We start from the raw sequence: 19,608 nt of genomic DNA, 5'->3' as shown, positions 1-19,608 counted from the left end.
AAGCATTTGTTTCTACACAACTCTTTTTTGCTATGTGCAAAAGCCAATTTTTCTATCAAGATTTTCTGTAAAATGATTTAGACAACGTGCACAACTTAATACAAAATGTGCTTATCACAAAATGACTTGTGAAATCATTTTCAGTTTAGTTGGTGCGGATGGACTAGAATCGTCTTTGAGGAACATTTGGAGCAGTGAAGTGCAGGTCTTTGTTCTTTTCTTTTTGTTCTTGTTGATGCTCTATGGCATTTGGGAAATTTGGGCGGATGTAATTTTGAATGAAGGCCTTTGTCTGTTGTTAGGTATCTGAGGTACTATGATGAAACCATGAAGAAATGTAGCCAGGAAATGCAGGTGGATTGTTATTCCACTATTTACTCTAACAGCTAAATAACCAGTAAAAGTAAAATAGGGTAAACAGGGAGGTATCTGAAAAACTCACAACGTCTGTTCGGGCCTGAACGCATATTTGCAGTGGTTCAAGAACAATGTAACAAATCTTGAAGGTTCAGTGATTCCATCCAAATTGGATTTTCATAAGCAAGTTTTAAGATTCCGAGCGTCAACTCAACTTTTCAATTCAAATCAGCAAATATGTATTAAGGCCCAAATACTGTGCTTAACTCTCTAAAAGACAAGTATAAGACATGATCCCTGCACTCTGGTAATTTGTAACATTAATTGAATACACGTCATAGATATATAAACAAGTTAGAAAGTAATGAAGGTGGGAAGGACATAATATAGCCAACATATACAGTGTATAAGGTATGAGTGTAACTGCATTCATGAAGAAGAGAAAGCAATGTAGAAAGTAGACACTGAGAATAATTTTACAGAGGAGAAAGCCTTTGTATATTCTGACTTTGAATGTAATTGGAATTTGAACAATATTAATAGCTAACATTTCTTCATTATGTGCCTGGACATGTTCTAAATTCTTTACTTGTGATAACTCATATGTTGATCACGACAACCCTATGAGGAAGGCACTATTATTATACCCATATTCAGATAGAGAAACCGAGGTACAGAACAATTGAACAACTTGTTCACGTGAGATAGTTTGTCAGTAGCACAGCTGGAGTTCTCCCCTGGGTGTTCTAGCTCCAGTCACTGCTCTTAACCACTATACCATGTAGCTTCTTGATGCAGAAAAGGTTCTCAGAGTTAGAGAAACAATGTTAGTAAAGGTAAAAAGTTCTATCAAAGAGATGTGTCTGAAGGATAACAAAAAGATTATCCTTCCCAAACCAAAGTGTCTTTGTTGGCAAAGCATTGGGAGATCAAGTTGGATAAAAACTGTGGATCCAGCATTTTTTTTTTTTTTGGTATTAAATGCAAAAAAGATGGGCTTGAAATCATCCCAAAAGGCACAGGTAATCATTGAAGGATTTTGGTCAGGGAGAAACCTAAAAGTGGCATTATCAGTTGGAGATGGGAAAAACAGAAGAGGTGAAAATACATTAAGGAAATATTTATGTTCAGCCTCGCTGGGCCAACTTAGATAATCTACCCTACAGCATGGTGGCTATAGAAGTTCATAATGCTGTATTGTATACTTGGGATTTGCTAAAAGAGTTGATCTTAAGCATTCTCACCACCACACACACAAAAAGGAGTAACTATTTGAGATGATGGATATATTAATTGGCTTGATTGTGGTACTCATTTCACAATGTATACTTATATCAAAACATCACATTGTACACCTTAAATATATATGATTTTTATTTGTCACATCTACCTCAATAAAGCTAGAAAGGGAATACAAAAAATGAAAAAATAAAACTTCTGGGAAAAAAAAAGAAAGAAAAACAAACCTTACCCTTAGTTAAGGTAATTGTGCCAGGACTCACATTATTAAATTTCCCTGAGAGGATCCCCAACATCCTAGACACCCACTTTCATCTGTTGGAGAAACATTTTGAGGGCTGGATTTCCAGACATTATGTTTCTATCTGGCTAGTTGAACACTCTTATTGGTTAAGGGAGGGTTTTCTGGGAAGTATATATAATCCCACCATAGCAACAAAACCAAGAATCTCTGACTGAGTTTCCACCAACCTGTAGGCTGGAATTTTCTCTCTGCACTTCTTTTTGCTCCTATTTCTGTTAGCCCAGAAACTCTTTGCTATAGCCTTAAGCAGAGTCAATCATTAAACAGCTGAGTCCCTACATCTGCTGGATGCCCCCTCTGTTGAGCACTATCAGCAGAGAATCTATGATACCATCTTGACATCTTGCTTATCCTCTTTTCTACCTACACCAAATAAGATACATTTGTGTCAAGATGATATTTAGGTTGTGGAAGTAGCTGAGAATGTCCACCAAAGCAGGGTTAGAGGAAAGAGGTCTGGGAAAGGAGCATAGGGAAAAACCCATATTTTGTGAGCAAGTGTGGAAAAAGAGCTAACAAATTACCTTCAATGATTCCCGAATTCATGTCTCTAATCAAGATTGTCTCCTGAACTCTGATTTAAATATACCCTACTGTCTCTTTGATATTCGCATGGATGTGTAATAAGCATCTCAAACTTAACACATCAAAACATTTATACTAACCCTTGTACCCTCACCTGATCCTCCTGAAATTTTCCACATTATATATAATGGCAGTTCCATTCTTCCAGTTGTTCATGCCAAAATTCGTAGTGTTATCCTTGAATCCTCTCTCTACCAACCCACATGCAATTAGCCACCAAATCCTATAGGCTCTACCTTTAGAATGTATCCAGAATTTGACTCCTCTAGCACTCTGATCCAAACCACCATCTCCAGCATAGAAAATTAAAAGAATTCAGATCATATGACTCCTCTACTCAACACCCTGAAGGCTCTTCTTCCCCCTCAGAATAAGCAGGAAAGTCCGTTTTATGCCCACAAGGCCCTCCATGAGTTGGCCATTCCATTCTTTCCGTCATATTCCTCTGGCACTCTCTGGCTCAGGTACTATACCCATAACGTACCCATCCATACCCATCCATAAACACCTCCTTCCTGTCCTTTGGTACACTCCAGGTCCCTTCAGGTACACTCCAGTGTCAAGGCCCTTGTACTTGCATTATCTGCCTGGAATGTTTTTCCCTGATTCTTCTTCACGTGGTTAATTCCTTCTTTTTCTTGCAGGTCTTTACTTAAAAATCGCCTTTTCAGTAAGGTATTCTCTGACCTCCCTAACTAAAATTCCACCCTTCACTCATATCCTCTTTCCTTGCTTTGATTTGCTCCTTAACATTTATCACCCTCTAATGGACTGTGCAATTTACTCATTTATCCTGTTTGTTTAGTTTCTTCTCCAATAGAAGGTGAGATTCATGAGAAGAGGACTCTGTCTTTCTGGCTCACTGCTATATCTCCAGTATATAGAATGTGCCTGGCATGTGGTAGGCTTTCAACAGATATTTGTTGGCTTAGTGAATGAAGCAGAGATACAGCTCTAAGAGAAGTAGAGAGAAACCCAGGACATAGCAAAACCAGGTAAGACTAAGGAGGCGAGGGCTGTGTGATGAAGGCTATGCTTAACAGCACTGAATGCTGCAGAGGGAAAAGATGCAGTGAAGAAGCTATCAGTGAACCAATAAATAGACATTTACTTCAGAGAGTAAATATAGTAAAAACTGTGAATTACAGGTGTTTATAGCCATTTGCTCATGAGTCATTTTGAGAAATGAAAACTGAGGAATCACTAGAAAGAAATTTTATAATTTTTTTTAAATGAAATTTAATGTACTTCAAACCAGAATATCATTGAAATATGGAAGTCACTTTTAGGGGAAAATACACTAGTCAATTCCTTATTGTCTTATATCTCTGAAACAATATTGTTTCAATTTTAAGATAGCTTTTTTCTCATTGAAACATTTTTTATTAGGGGAGCACTGGCAAAATTTGAAGTAAATATTTTATAAATATTTTATTTCAAACTTTGAAGAAGACTATACACATCCCACAATCAGCATATTATTGAAAATCCTACATTGGTAAGTTTTAAACTCACAAAGGTGTATTTGAGCTTACTCCTTGGTATAAAACAGGACTAAAGACATCTATAAATTGTAGACATCCTCATGTTTTAATTGTGTGCTAAAGTTTAAGCAAGTGCTTAACTGCATTTTATGTTTTGTATCTGTGAGATGCCCTTTTATTTCGATGACTACAGAGAAGGTACAACAGCAATGATGCTATTTTAAATACTAGAAATCATACTGGCACTTTTCATAGTATTTGGAAAACAAAGAACTTAGCTCTAGGTAAGAAAAGACATTAAAAATTCATTCAGTTTTCAAGTTTATTTTCATCAGAAGTGATTAACAGTAAGTTCAATTAATCAGCTATCACTCTCCCCTACTCTAGCCCTGTTCAGTTTCTACAGTATCTACTTTGACGTTCATACAAATAGGTTTACTATTTAGATGGGCAAAGGTATGCTCTATAATGAAACATTCTGACAGCTAGGGAGTAGTTGTCGCTTTACATTAAATGGAGGAAAAACTCAACAGCAGAAGTCTGCCCCTGTGATAGAGAAAAGAGCATAGTTAAATTAAGAGTTACTTGAGACCTTTATTTCAACCTGATTAGTTGGCAAATAGGTCCCTTGTTTGGTTCCCTAGATAAATTGTCTTTGCTCTCTGTTTTTAGCCCAGTGAAGGCACTTATTACACAAAACTTGAATAAACAAAGTACTTTGAGGTTCAAATTGTTTGTGTTACAAATCTCCTTTAAAAACTGATTCTCTTCTTAAAAGGAGGCTCATGTTTTAAAATACTGTTTATCTCAAAGTTGAGACCTACATTATCATATATGTGTTTTCAGTGAGACCTTATTTAAACAATAAGCTTTTCAACTAGAAATATGAATTAAAGCAGCATAGTTCATAGTCTTCTGTTTTTGCTTATTTTACATATTCAGATTCCATCTTTCGTTTGCAAAGGTTACTTCCTTACCTAATTTTTCTCTATTAACAGTGTATAAATAGGGTCTTATTTAACTTAGTTGATTCTGTGAACCAGAATTGCAATGATGCTGCTTTAAAATACCAAGGACTTAAATTATATAAACTCATATACAAATGCCTTCCCCAAGTTAGAATTTCCTTTTGTAGAAAGAGTGGCCGACAAACAAACATCTTAACAGAATCAAAATGGGGAGTGGGGAGGTCAGTTCACAGGGGCATGTCACAATTAAGAAAGAAGTTGCCTAAAAAATGGGTACCTCATCATTTTGCCCTCATATTTTCAGATAAGATAAGGAACTATTCAGGGATAGAAATGGAAATAATATATTCTATAGTGATCTTAGGGATTTTTCTGTCACCATAGCAACTACAGGGACTATGGTTTCATTTTTAGAGGGTCAGAAACTATAAAGATCAATTATTTCTAGACAAACTAAAATAGTAAAAAGCTATGAAAGATCTCATTTCTGACTTTAAACTATGGGAACTGCTACAGAATTTTCTTTAGTGCATATACCATTTTTCTGTGTGCAGTGCCTCAGGGACAAGAGTATGTATAGGGTCTTTAAAAAGGATTTCCTGGACTCTGGCCAATTTTGACAGCATTCTCTCAGAATGCACCAAGGAGCTATTATCTAGATATCCAGGGAGTGTGACATCCCCTGCCCCAGTTTTTGCTTTTTGCTTTTCTCATTTAAGATAGAAAGTTTTCCTGCCTTTGCAACATGCTCCCCAGCATTGCTAAAACCTTTCATAACTCGATTCTGAGCAATTCTACCACTTTCCAGAGAATTGGGAAGCTCTCCAGAGATTTGGATTAAAATCAGGAAGCTTTGCAAGCTCAAATTCTCGGACAGAGAAAAGAGAGAGAGTGTGTGTGTGTATACACCCCACATCAAAGCCATACATGGATTACTTTTATTTTGGTGAGAAAGATCCTCCTTTCCTTCTCTTGAATTTTACCCCCATGGGAGATTATAGCTATTGATTTTAAGTGTTTGAGCTCCCAGTGTACAGACAAATGTGGCTGGTTGCCCCAATGTGAATTTAAGTAATCAGCCTGTCCATCAGCTGGCTGCTTGGTATTAAGTGGAAAACTTGTCAGAGTTCTGGATGTTTGCCCTTGGACTGACAGCCGTGCTAAAATGGAGCCCACGACGTACATCATCAGGAGTTGAGCCAGTGAAAGTGGTGGTGAAATCAGGCTGCTCAGGTCAGTTGAGTTAACAGAAACAGCAAAGAAGTCACGTTGGCACATATTCCTAGCACCTGACTTAATCAAGCTAGTGGGATAGCCCTAAATATTCCACCCCGGACTCCAGGCTCAGAGCCGTCAGAAGATGGTAATGAAACTTTGCCAGGCAAATAGAAGAAAGAATAGAGTTGGCATGCATGCTTGACTACAGTGACTTCTAGGGCATTGATAACATCTGCCAGATCCGTTCTATCTGTTTTAAGTTTCTGTTATATTATCAGTTTTGTTTTTATTTGTAGTAAACTTTCTTTCAATAAAGAAGTGTCTTATGTCAAATAAAGTGAACCGCAATGTAGTACTAAGGTGTTTTCAATTTTGTAGTGAAAGAGGATGACAGTGGAAGACAGTCTGCCCTGTCCAGATTTATATTTTCACACTTTCAAGATGCTGAAATTGCTCTCGATAAGATTACCAGTGACCTCCTAAATTGCTAGAGTTGACTTTTCACTCCAGTTCCTAGCTACACTTGACTCGTTGACAGCTCCCTCCCTCCTTTCTGATATTTTTTCTTCCCTTGGTTTTGAAAGACTTTACTCTTCCGGTTCTCCTAGGTCTGATGAGAATTACTCTTCGGGCATATTCATCTTCTTCCTCTGCCTCTGCTTTCCAGAGAGGTTCATCCTTAGGCAACCTTTCCTCTCATTCTTTTCACTCTAAAAACCTTTTCTGAGCAATTTGACCATCTCTTGTGCAATTAAATGACACCTATATTCCAATGACTAGCAATTTTGTATGTAACACTGGTAGAAGATAATTTTAGCCTGCGTTCCTCCAGATAAGTAAGCTCACAGGATATTTCTATGTTGGCATTCCCTCCTTTCCTTCATATGGTAATACTTGACCTGTTAGATAAGTACTCTTACCAGAGTTAAATTGAGTTTCTTAAATAAAAAAATAACGAAGACTTCCAATCACAAGGTCTACATGGACTTGAAGACAATACCTTGGAATTTTATAAACAACCTCTCTCTCTGTCTCTGAAATTCATTCATATCACCCGTAACCATTGTGTCTTACCCTGTCTCTAGCTGACTCGCAACACCTGAGAACACAGCTGCTTTTTTTTCAGGTTCCCACTGTAAGCGTTGACTTTTACCCCTTAGAACTGACATTGTCTATATCCTCACCTGCTTCTATAGCTCAGTCCTCCCCCAAGGCAAGTCCTAATGCACCACAGTTGTGGAGTCTTAGAATGAGGCAGGAAAATGCTCTAAGACCTAACCAACTCCTGCTGTCCAATCTGACTTGTGCAGTTTGCTTCAGAGCCTGCCCCTGGGAAGCTGCAGGCTCAGCAATTGTCACACCCTATGTAGCCTAGTCTCCATTTCGTACATGGTTAAAATCCTCCCCAATCTTGCCTGAAAGTAGGCAAAAATATTCTTTTTATTGATACTTGTTAAGTTTTTATATTTATATTTATTTATCCTGATGGGAAACAGGAGATCTCTGGATCAGAGAACACATCATTAATTACTCAAGAGCATCTTAGAGCCAGTTCCCATGTCCAAGATTTCCATGGGACAATGCAAGGAGGGCCAGATGTTTATCTGTTCATGCAGGGGTTGAAATACAGGAGAGAAGACTCAAAATTATGAATATCACAGCTTATCTAAGGCAGCTGGCACATCTGACAGAGACAGAGAAAGAGAGAGAGAGAGAGAGAGAGACAGACAGAAATACACCTTTGCTCTGAAATGTAAACAGATCCTCTCCAGAGAGAATTAAAGGTCTAGGTCTGTTATCCTCAGAATGTAAGTTGGAATGTAAACAAAGCAATCTGGGAAAGCTAAGTGTCTAAGTCTCCCTGGAGCAATGCAGTAGTCCAAACGCCAAGGTATGTTTGCTATTCACTCATCCTTTAATCCAGATGCTTTCTTTGTTCAGAAAGCCAGACCATGTGGAAATGTGAAAATATGTATGGCCCAAGAATAGTTGCTATCTCTTCCCCTTCTCAAAGTCTGATGCCGACTCCCTATTGGATATCTACAGTCTGATGCCCTAAAGGCTTCTCAATATGATCATGTGCAAAACTGAACTCATCACTTACACAGACACACAAGCACGCACACATGTAACTTGTTCATCCATCTGAAATCCCTTTAGACAATGACACCACTATTCATCCCAGGCCAGCATCCTGGGAGTTTATTCGAGTCTTTCCTCTTCTTCACCCAACACACAGTCACTGGATTCTGCCAAGTTTCCTTCTTAAACAACTTTCTCAATTCAACTCAAATATGAATCCCAACCAGATATTTGATTACATTAATGTTTTTTATTTTGTAAGTTTAATAATGATATTATGTGTACTTTCTTTGAAAAGAATTCCTATATATTGGAAACACATGCAAACATATTTATGGATAAAATATTTTGTCAGTTTATTTCAAATAATCCATTTGAGGAGGTGCATGGGTGGGAGTATAATGAACAAGGTTGTCCATGGTTTCGTAAGAGTTGGTACTGGATAATAGGTTCATGGAGGCTATCTGTGCTATTTTCCTGCTTTTGTATATATTTGAAATTTTCCATAATATTTTTGTGAATCATGGCTCCCCACTGCCTACTGAATTACATTCAGAATTTTCAAAGCACAGTATTAAACATCTGCAGCCTCTGTTTCCTGACCCATCTTTCCCTAATCCTCTACATTTTCAAAAAGTCAATCAAATATTACTGCTGGTGTTCCCTGTCTTTGCATGTGTGTTACTACTAAATATAATGTCCTTCCCATTTCAACTACTCAGCTATGTCTACCCCAAATGGCACTTCCTTCATGAATCCTTTCCTTAGCTTGTGACGAAATATGGTATATGATTCATTCCTTCTCTGAACTTCCAGAAAAGATTTGGTAACTCTTAGACCACTCATCAGATTCCTTCTTGTCATCTAGCTGGGGCTTCTATACTATTATTTTTTCCTTCAGTTCTCCAAAACACACCCTCTCTTACTACCACAATAGGATCAATTTAAAAATTCTTAAAAACAAAACTGTGCTTCACCTACTTTTGCTTTCTCTGTATTGATCCTTATACATGCAAGAGATCAATAAATGCTTTCTCAATTGACTTGTCTATGACAATTCAGATGAGCAAAATAACCAAATTCATACTAGGACTAGTTAAATATGTAATTTCTAGCAAAGTTTTTCAAAAATCCGTGTTTTAAAGATTTTTATTACATATGAATTTGTGATTTTTTACCTCACATATAATCTAGATTAAAAATTGCGGAGTTAATTTATGGGACACATTTATTTATTCATTTGTTGAACAAAAATGCTTTGGATATCTACCACATGCCAGGCACAGGTTTAAAATCTGGAAACCCAATAGAGAGTAAGACAGATAACATCCCTGCACTCATAGGATCTGGTCTAGTGGTGTGCAGAGACCAGCAGATATATGATTTAATGTTAGTTATAAGTGCCATGAAGAAAAATAAAGGAGAATACAGTCAATACGGAATGATTGGGGCTGCAATTTAAAACAGAGTGGTAGAGAAGGCCCCTCAGAGATGAGAAAGAAGTGAGGGAACCTGCCATACAATGTCTTGGAGAGAAATAATATTTTTGACAGAACAGCAAGTGCTGAAACCTTGAAGCAAGAGTATAGTTGACATACTCAGGGTAGGCAAAGAGGCTAATGAGGATGAAATGTTGTGGACTTGGAGGAGACTAAGACAAGATAAGATTAGAATGGCAGACAGCATACAACCAAGTCATACAGAGCTTTGTAGGCCATGGTAAAATTAGTGGGTTTGATGAGGAGCCACTGAAGGGATTTTGAGCAGAAGAGTAATATGATCTGATTTATGTTTTAAAAGAATCTCTTTGGCTATTGTATAAAGAACTGACTGGGAGAGGAGCAAGACTGGAAGCAGGAGGATCTGTTAGGTAGCTATTACAATAATCCAGGTGAGATATGATGATAGCTTATATCAGAGCTATAGCAAGAGAGGTAATGAGAAGTGGTCAAATTCTGGGCATGTTCTGGAAGTAGAACCAAAAGGATTGTCCAAGAATTTAAATACTAGAGATTAAAAGAGAAAAGTCAAGGATGATTCCAGGGTTTTCAGCCTGAATAAGTACTAATTGATATGTCATTTATTGAAATGGGGAAAACCATGAGAAGAGAAGGGTAAGAGGATGCAGTTCAGAATTTGGTTGGGGCCATGTTAAATTTGAGATGCTCATGAGACATCCAAGCATCAAGAAAGTAGTTGGATCTGTGAATCTGGAGTTTAGAGTTGAGGTCAGGGCTGGAGATGTACGTTTGGGAGTCATTGTTGTATAGAGGGTACATACTGTGATGGGACTAAATAGGGGGGAGTATAGATAGAGAAAGAAACAAGTGTCAAAACTAAACTAGAGCACTCCAGTATTAAGAGATTAGTCAGAAGAAAAGGATTCAGTAAAAAAGGCTGAGAAATAGTGGACAAGAATGTGGAAGAAAAAAACAGAAGAGTTCAGCTTACAGAAGCTAAATGAAGATAGAGTTTTAAGATGGAGTGAGTGATCAACTGTATCAAGATGAGGCCTGTGAATTACCCATTGAATTTGAGCATGCTGAAGTCAGTGGACTTTAGGGTTGACAACTTTAAAAAGTCAAAAATTATCAATTGCAAGACGGTTTGTTACTTCTGGGGTTTATAAATTTCCTTTTTTCTCTTTCCGTAGACAGCCGATTCATTTCTGATTTGTTTTAAAATTTCAACATTGCAGAATATAAAAGACAACCTGCAACAAATCTCAGGTCGGATTGATGTTATTCACAATAAGAAGACAGCAGCATTGCAAAGTGCCACACCTGCGGAAAGGGCAAAGCTACAGGAAGCTCTCTCGCAGCTTGATTTCCAATGGGAAAGCGTTAACAAAGTGTACAAGGACCGACAAGGGTAGGTAACACTTTCATTTTATTAAATAGTTATATCTGTTTTCAGGGAACTCTAGAGTTTATTTCAATGTTCTCCAGGGAAAAAAGAAAGGTAGGGAGGAAGAGAGGAAGAAGTGTCACTATCAGTGGAAAAAGGTAAGTGGAGTGAGAATAAATGACGAACAGTTTGGACTAATGAGCTGAATTCAAGAAATCATTCTGTACTGGAGTTATCATTATGTTGGTCACTATATTATCCTCTAAAGTTTCAGGTAGTGTCAAAACAGTCTTGGTCATTTAACTGAGGTGGTTTAAATAATTTTACAATGTGAAATGTATATCTTTGGTCAAATCTGGTTCTATATATTTATAGCAGTTTGATATTTAGATTAATATGTTTGAAATATAAGCTTTCAACAAAAAGTTGATTTTCATTTACTGTTTCTATTTTGAACGTAATAGTTAACATTTTGAATTACCCCTACTTTTTTGCTATGAGGAATTAAGTTGATTTAAAATAGCTTTTTAGCACTTACCTTAATTAAGATATCTAGCTTTTGACCAAATTTTTAAAATTCACATACATTATTTAGCCTCGCACCACAAGAAGATAAAGTATTGTTTTCTCCTCCAATTTTAGGTTAAAAGTAATAAAGTTCTAATAGCTTAAAATAATTTGTTTCAAAGATTTGTAGTCTCAAGACAATCTTCACCATTATTTTCAGACGAAATCAATTTTTTAAATAATTATAGGGAATTTCCTTAATATGTCTCATGTCTGTCCATTTCTAACCATCCTTACTTCTATTTTAGTTCTTCGTTTACTACATTATGTTCCTAAACTGATACTTCTAGCAGAAATCTGTTATCTCCAATGATCATTGCCACTTTGTTCCCAATTATCTTTCATCCATAGTTGTTTTTCTAAAGTATAAGAACTTCAGTACTATAATCTCATTCCCATTAGAATAAAGTCCAGACTCATCAACTGGGCGTATAAAGCCTTCACATGACTCCTTCTCGTCTAGTCTGCCTCACTGCTTATCAATTGCTGTCTGCCCTACAACCTCTCCAAATTCTGCTCTAGCAATATTAAACCAATCTGAAGATTCCCGGGTATTTTGTGCCCCCTCTAGCCTATCTGTCCTTCAGGTCTCACCTGAGATGTTATTTCCTTCGTAAATTCCTAAAACTTTAAGTTGATCATAAAGTTTAGAAACTTACATATTATTTTAACATTTAAAGTAATATAATATCAATATACCATTTGTGTATTTGCAAATATTGCCAGACTCACTATAGAGTACATGCTCTGAAGTGACCTACTCCTAGAATTTATCACACGGTGATCAATTTGTTTACTTTCCTGCCTCCTGCACAAGCTCCTTGAAGACAAAAATTATATCTTATTTTGTGTGATATGCTCAGCACTAAGACAGTACTGAGTACAGAGTGGATGTTCAGTGTGTCTGGACTCAAACCTCCTCCCAGAACCATGAAAATATTTCTTCCTGGATGGTCTAATAGTTTTATCTCAACTTTATGGAAAACAGCTGGTCCTAGCGTATCAAAAGCAGGTCTTGATAAAGGAAAAGAAACTTAGCAACCTTGTGTATATACTGCAAAAAGACGAACTTATAATGGCATCATGGTACACCTTCTCTCAATATCCCACATTGAGTTATTATGAGATTCTGCAAACTACTCAGGTGAGGTCAGTTTCATCATTCTCTTTTGGGGTGATCATTCCACCAGTGCGATGTTCTTGTCTGTGTTGTTTTCTCTGAGACAGTGTTTTCTCCCATCCACCCAGGCCGCCAACATTATCCCCTAAGAACCTTGGGGGTTCCTTGGGTAGCCAGTGATTACTGTGATTCTATAGTGGCCTACGACTCATACTAAAGCAGAAGTGAAACTTTCTACTTTTTGAGCCTTGTCTCTCGCTTCATTTATGTCATCTTTGGTCAGTAAGCTAGGTATTCCCTTCTCACAGGCTCATACAGATGTTTGCCTTTTAGTTCACCTTCAGCTGTAGACTTTCAAAGAAGCAGAAGCACTAATACCATTTCACAGAGAGGGTAAGCGGAAATCTCACTCCAAATCTGGGATCTTTCCTATGCCCAGCAAAGGGATAGAGTGTCTCTGACCCCAGTAGACTTCCTCTTTTCTTATTCAGAGGCTGGGAGAGTATCCTAATTTTATTCTAATTGGGCTTCTCTAGGAAGTGGTCAGGAGCTGTAGATTTCCTATGAATTTTAGTCCAGTCTCAGGTGAAACTGTTTTAAGTTGTTGGTTATAAGCACAGGCTCTAAAGTTCAACTTGTTTTGGAATCCTGGCTTTGCTGCTGACTAGCTGTGTGTCCTTGAGCAATTTCCTTAACTTTTATGCTCCACGATTCCCTTATCTATAAAATGGGATAAAAATATTTTCTAAATCGTAGAGTTATTATGAGGATAAAATGACACAATATATGTAGAGTGCTTAGTGGATTGCTTGTACATGATAATGACTCAATTAAGCTAAGCAATTTTGATGATAAAAATGATGGTCTTATGGCTCTGGTAGACTTCATGTCTGTTAGTTCATTCTCATATTCTTCCACATTTTCCTGAGCATCACAGAGAGATGAATTAAATTGAGTCCCTGTTTTGAAGAACTTCCCAGTCCTGGAGAGAGAATGGACAAACAGTCAGTAAAATATGGGTTGATAGATATGAGTTGCAAATCTTCAGAATATTAAAAGTGGCTCTTTTCCATGAAAATACAAATAGTGAACACAGTAAACATTAAATCCATGAATCCCATGTATCCAAATACATGTCATTTATATGGTTAGATATCCATATATGTAAGATAAATATTTAACTCTATGAGAAAGTAATATTGCTACTAAATTCTGTTTTCATCTATTTCTTAGTGAGTTACTACTTATAAAAGATATCTACAGGAAACGTACCGGATTCTCTTTTGTCTTTACTTTCTTTTGGATACCGTCTTTACTATCCCTCAAACCGTTCATGAATTTGCCCTATTTTCAGGAAATTACTTCCCAAGCCTAAGAGGATAGCACAATTCAAATGAAATAATAAAAACGAAAGCAATTTCTAGACTACAAATTGCTGCACAGCCATAAGATGGCATTATTGTGTAACAGCAAGGTTCTGGTCTGACATCAAGTAAGTGATTTTTCAAAATCAGTATTCTCCTTGGAATCCCATTTAGTCAGATATTTTGGGATGGCTCACTCATACATCTAAGTGGTTAAATTCAAGGTGATTCTGAGCTTTAGATCTGATGTAAAGAGATTGTGAGACCAAGAGTAGTGATTCTAATAATACTGAATTTCTAGAGCAAAAAGTATCTCAGAAAAATGGGGATAGCAGTGTGAAGACATTTTAAAAAATCAAGTGCTATTACCAATGATATTTCATAAAATAAGAAAGAGAAAAACAGTGTTTCGTAAAAGAAGCCAGATACAAAAGAATACATATTGTACGAACCAATTTATATAAAATTCAAAGACAGGCACAATCGAGGTTAAAGATCAAATATGGTTACCTTTATTGGGACTAGTGCTTAACAAGGGCAGGAGCAGATTCTGGGGTTCTGAGTAATGTTTTATTTCTTGATATGGATGCTGATTGGGTTGATATGTTTACGTTAGGAAAGTTTATGAAACTGCCTTTGTGATTTGCACACTTTTCTGTGTGTATGCTGTACTTGCATGAAATTTACACTTAAAATTTTAAAATAATAAATGCATACTTTTTTAAATACAGAAAGGACCTAATCTCAGAATTTTTAAAAAAATATGTAGCTTTAAGAAAAGCATATTACATTGTTCTATTTTTGGCATTTCACCATGGACTTCTGAACACTTTATAATTGATCAGCACAGACTCTAAGATAACTATATGGGCACCATTGCTTTAGAGAAAGTTCTCCTGAATTGACCACCATCATGCTGGGACCACAGTGCTACATGTCAACAGGATGCTGAGGGTGAGAGAGCTGGGAGCTGCTTCCCCAGGGACTTCTCCTTTGTTTAGTTCCCTTAGTGTCAAGCCCACAGTATTAAAGCATTCACAGACTCTTGCTGCCATTTGCACTGCATGAAGGAAAATGAGACAATGGGAGAAATGAAAGGAGAGAAAACAGGAATAGAAACCAAAGAAATCTGATTTGAAGAGAAAATGCCTTAATCATCTCTGTATTCAGACTCTAGGGAACCAGCATGTAATTCTGCAAGCCCACTCTCAATGCGACTTTTCTCAGGAGCATTTGCTATCTCAGTTGTAATTTTTCTATTGAGACATTCAATAAATATTTTTCTCTCATGTCAAGGTGAGGGAAATAACCCTACACTACCCACTGAGAAAGAATAATATACTAATCCTTATGTCATCGCCATAGAATTTGATCCTCTAAAGTGGAAGCTAGAGGGACAGATGCATAATCTGGGAGCTTTTCCAGAATTGTTTGTTCCTAAATGAGACATTCAGCTATAGCGGCATTAGCAGCCTCTTCTATTTGTCACAATGCCATATGTAGTTGGGAAGATACATGATAAGCACACACAGGATCCTGACAACCCAGGAAAGATTAACATTGCAGTCTCAGAATTAGTCGCTACTAAATGTGGAGATTTCCATGCAAGATTGCAACCTCATATTTTGCCTCTGGCGTATATGTATATGTGCCAATACATAATTCCACTGTTAGTTTGTGAACTTGGAAGAATTAAGAAGAAAGAGGTAAAAAAAAAAAAAAAGTCCTGAACATGGGAAAGGTTTTTAAATAGTGCCTCATTCTGGAATCATTATTGTACTGACCAGGGGAAGGATTCTCATGCCTTCCTTCCTGGGGATGATGTAGAGGGAGATGCATTAAATTGAGGAAGAAGTAAAATTTTCTATTTATATCCTAATTTTTTACACCACTCAGACAGTAGTGTATGGGGAAGGCTTCTGTTTTTGTTCTTAGCACCAATATCTTTTTTGAAAATCATTATTTATTAAGTTGTTGATTTGATAGAATTCATTTTTAAAACTTAGTTATCTATGTAGAGAAAATAATACATCATTTATCTGTACAGATATATCAGGAAATATTCTTATACATAGACTCACAGACACGCTCACCAGTTCACCTAAACACTGGAAATCTTTTAAAGTTTATTATTAACCTTCGTGTTTTCCCCAGTTAAGTATCTTGTTCACTATCTGCTCTCCTAGTTTTGTCCAAATTGATTGGTCTGATTTATTTTATTGGTTCCTGGATGTCAGAAACCATGCCAATTTTTCTTGTTTGTATGATGCCCAGTACAGCACATGTGGTTAACAAATACTCTTTAATAATAATGATGATGATGAAAACTATAATTTGACAGCATCGACATGTCATATATGTCAGAAATGAGTCATCCAAACTTTAAGAAAGGCAAATCTCTTACTAACCTGTCATTTTCTATCATTTCCCTTCACTAAACTTGGCCTCTACATTATCTTCTCTGCCATATCCGTTTCCTCCTGCGTATTTCAGTTTAGGGCTTGCCCCCTCCTGTACACTGCCTTCTATTTCATGCTACTCTCTTCAAGTGTTTATATTTCTGCCCAGGCTCTGTATAATCCAAACTAATCCCCACCTATTATGAATATCTTTCACTGGCGGGTTGGTGCACTTTACACACCACCGAGAGAGTGATTGTGAGCCAAATAATGGAGTCTTTGTTTCCACTCAGCAACCAAAAATGAAGTGTATGATTTGACTACTGATGCCAATTACATGGAGGTTTTACCACCAGAGGCAAACCACAAAAGATTAATCCCATAGAGTTGGTGTTAGGAGGTATTTAATTTTAATATATTGACTATCAAGTAGTCTCATTTAAACAGACAAATTATCAACAAACAATATCCTTATCCCATAATTGTGATTTGTTGAAACTGTTTAAAATATGAGTCATTCAGTACTGTATACTATTCGAATGAGATACCTAAACTAGCTCTTGATTTATATTTCCTGTTTACTTATAATTGCTTCTGAATTCTTAGTTGTTGGGAACAGGTGGTAAAGGAATTGAATGAAGGGGATCTGTTGTATTTAGTTAATGAGAGGGTTTTTTGAAATGCATTACTTATAAGTTTGTTTCTGCCCATCAGCTTATCTTCTCTATGTTCCCATCACTAGTTGAAAGCACTCAAGAGTTGCAGGGTGCTTTGCTTTTTATGATAGCCATTTCATACAGGACCATTTGCCTTATATCTTCAACATTTTCAGATTCTTATAAATCTTAACAGTTCACATGGAGGTTAGTTTAAAACTTGCTTCAGATAAGAAATTGACTGGACATAAAATTCACATAATCTCAGAGTTAACCATAGATCAATCTCCTGAATCTTTTTCTCAAAATAATTGAACATTTTTGTTTCCCAGGATAGCTGTATACACACATTTCCATTCTTCACCATAGATAATTCTACTTCTTCAGTGTACAGGGCGCTAGAGCTTGCTTGTTTGTTATCTAAATAAGCCTTATTTTCATTATTGCCAAAGGGAAAACACTCTAATATAGAAACCTGTTTTATGACTATAGGACTAGCCTCATTTTGAAAATAATGCCACTGTTTAACTTTACTCATTTTATGTTTCTTGGCTTTGTCATGTCACGAATTTTCCTTCTCTAAATATACATTTTCCTCTCCACACAGAAAAGATGATTTTGGGGAGAAAGCAAAACTGCTAAAATATAATTTTTCCAGAAACCCTATTGACTCTGTCAATTAGAATTTGTTTGGGCTGAGAGTAACACAGGCTCAAGGTAGCAAAGGCTTCACTAAGACGGAAGCATATTTCTGTCTCCTTAAAAACCTAGGAGTGTGCAGTCAAAGCAAGTATAATGGCTGTGCTCATTTCTGCTTTCTACACAGCTATCCTTACATAGTGGGCTCTCATCTCCATGTTGCAAGATGGAGCTCCCATCACATCTGCATTCTAAGAAGCAGGATGGGAGAAGGTTGGGAGAAGGGGCAAAGGATCCATACTAGTTGTCTTTTAGGGAAGTTTCCTGGGAGCTGCCACATTTTACTTACTCTTACACTTCATTGGCCAAAACTCAGTCACATGACCACACTTAAGCTGCAAGGGAGGCTGGAAAATGGTGTATTTATTCCTAAATGCTATGTGCTCTGTCAGAAAGTATGCAGTTAAAGAAAAATGGGAGAATGAATGTTGGAAGATAACTAATAGTCTTCAATGTATACATAGAAAAAGTGTTCTGTTTTGTTTTTTAAACAGCCCTAAGAAATACTTAAAAAGGGTAGCTGTGCCTAGGGCTAGCTTCTTCCCCTACTTTCTCTCATAATTTTATGAACTCTGATTCAGCTAACATCTTACTCTGGATTCCTGAATTCTGCTAATATAGAAGTAGAAGTTTTTTGTCATTGGCTAGTACCCACTTGTTCTCTCTCTCCATGTCCTCAAAACGGTTTCAGATTAATCAGTTTTTGCCTGACTCTTCCCCCCATCTCCAGCAAAGCCACTGCTTAGCCAAGGAGAGAGATAGATAACTTGGTTGTCATAGTGCTCGTAGGTTATATTTCCTCTATTTACTTACTTTGACTAAAGTTGGGTCATTCATAAGTTTTAGCAGTTTAGGTTATTAACTCCCAGAATAACAACTATAAAATGAGAATCTAAGATTAAAGCTAAAATTATGACAATGTACTGAAATTTCAGGATGTCACGTTTTTTGGACATGTAAGATGGGCCTTGCATACGATTAGAGAACATCTACCTTTTTTTGGCAACACCTACATGCCACTCATGCATTCAGTGCTTTACTTATATGACTTCACCATCAGGAGAACCTTATTTTACAGATGGGCATCTTGAGGTTTAGAGAGAACAAATAATTGTCCCAAGCTCACATAGGAAGTGTATACCAGAGCCTCTGTTTTTACCCAAGTGATGAACTCTTGTCTGCTGCTCCCCTTGGCTCCTATGCATTTCACATAGGATTTCTTATGCTCAAAGGTTATGTTCTCTCTTCCAGATGTCATTCTTCAGTAGCAGCAACAGGGATACATATAAAAACTTTTTAAAACTCTTATACCTGAAACCACAGTGTTTTAAAGAGATATTTATAGTTCAGAAGGTTAGTATCTTCATGTTTGATTATCTGTAGAAAAATAGATTGGGATTCTATAAGAAGCTTGGCCATGCCAAGTAGGAAAGGATCTTCTCAAGGGCTTGAGGAACACTGATTTGTTCTTTGGCAAAGTCCTACTCATCATTCAGGACCCAGTGCAAATATCACCATTTGGAATCCTTTGCTAGTCTCAACCAGTTATTTCATTCTCTGTGTTCCTAGAACTCTCTGTTTATGTACTTCTCTTACAAGTGCTTATCATGAATTTATGTCTTACATAGCTGTGTGCAACTCTGTACCACCAATAGAGGTTTTGCTGCTACAGGGCAGAAACTGTGCCATACACATTCTGTCACCCCTAAGCCAAACACC

General features: G+C 36.9%; 1 protein-coding gene across 8 annotated transcripts in view; it reads left to right on the top strand.

Annotated features, from left to right (window-relative positions):
- Positions 1 to 19,608, top strand: part of DMD (dystrophin) — a 2,264,041-nt gene that overhangs the window by 1,174,710 nt on the left and 1,069,723 nt on the right. For all 8 annotated transcript variants that reach the window (XM_070604303.1, XM_070604310.1, XM_070604305.1 and 5 more), the window contains one exon: positions 10,936 to 11,108. In XM_070604303.1, coding sequence (XP_070460404.1) covers positions 10,936 to 11,108 — 173 coding nt within the window. The remainder of the gene's footprint in view (positions 1 to 10,935; positions 11,109 to 19,608) is intronic.

The sequence above is a fragment of the Equus przewalskii genome, chromosome X (genome assembly GCF_037783145.1).
Source record: "Equus przewalskii isolate Varuska chromosome X, EquPr2, whole genome shotgun sequence".
Lineage (NCBI taxonomy): Eukaryota > Metazoa > Chordata > Mammalia > Perissodactyla > Equidae > Equus > Equus przewalskii.
Note: the sequence above shows the minus strand (reverse complement) of the source record. Positions and strands in the feature narration are given on the sequence as shown.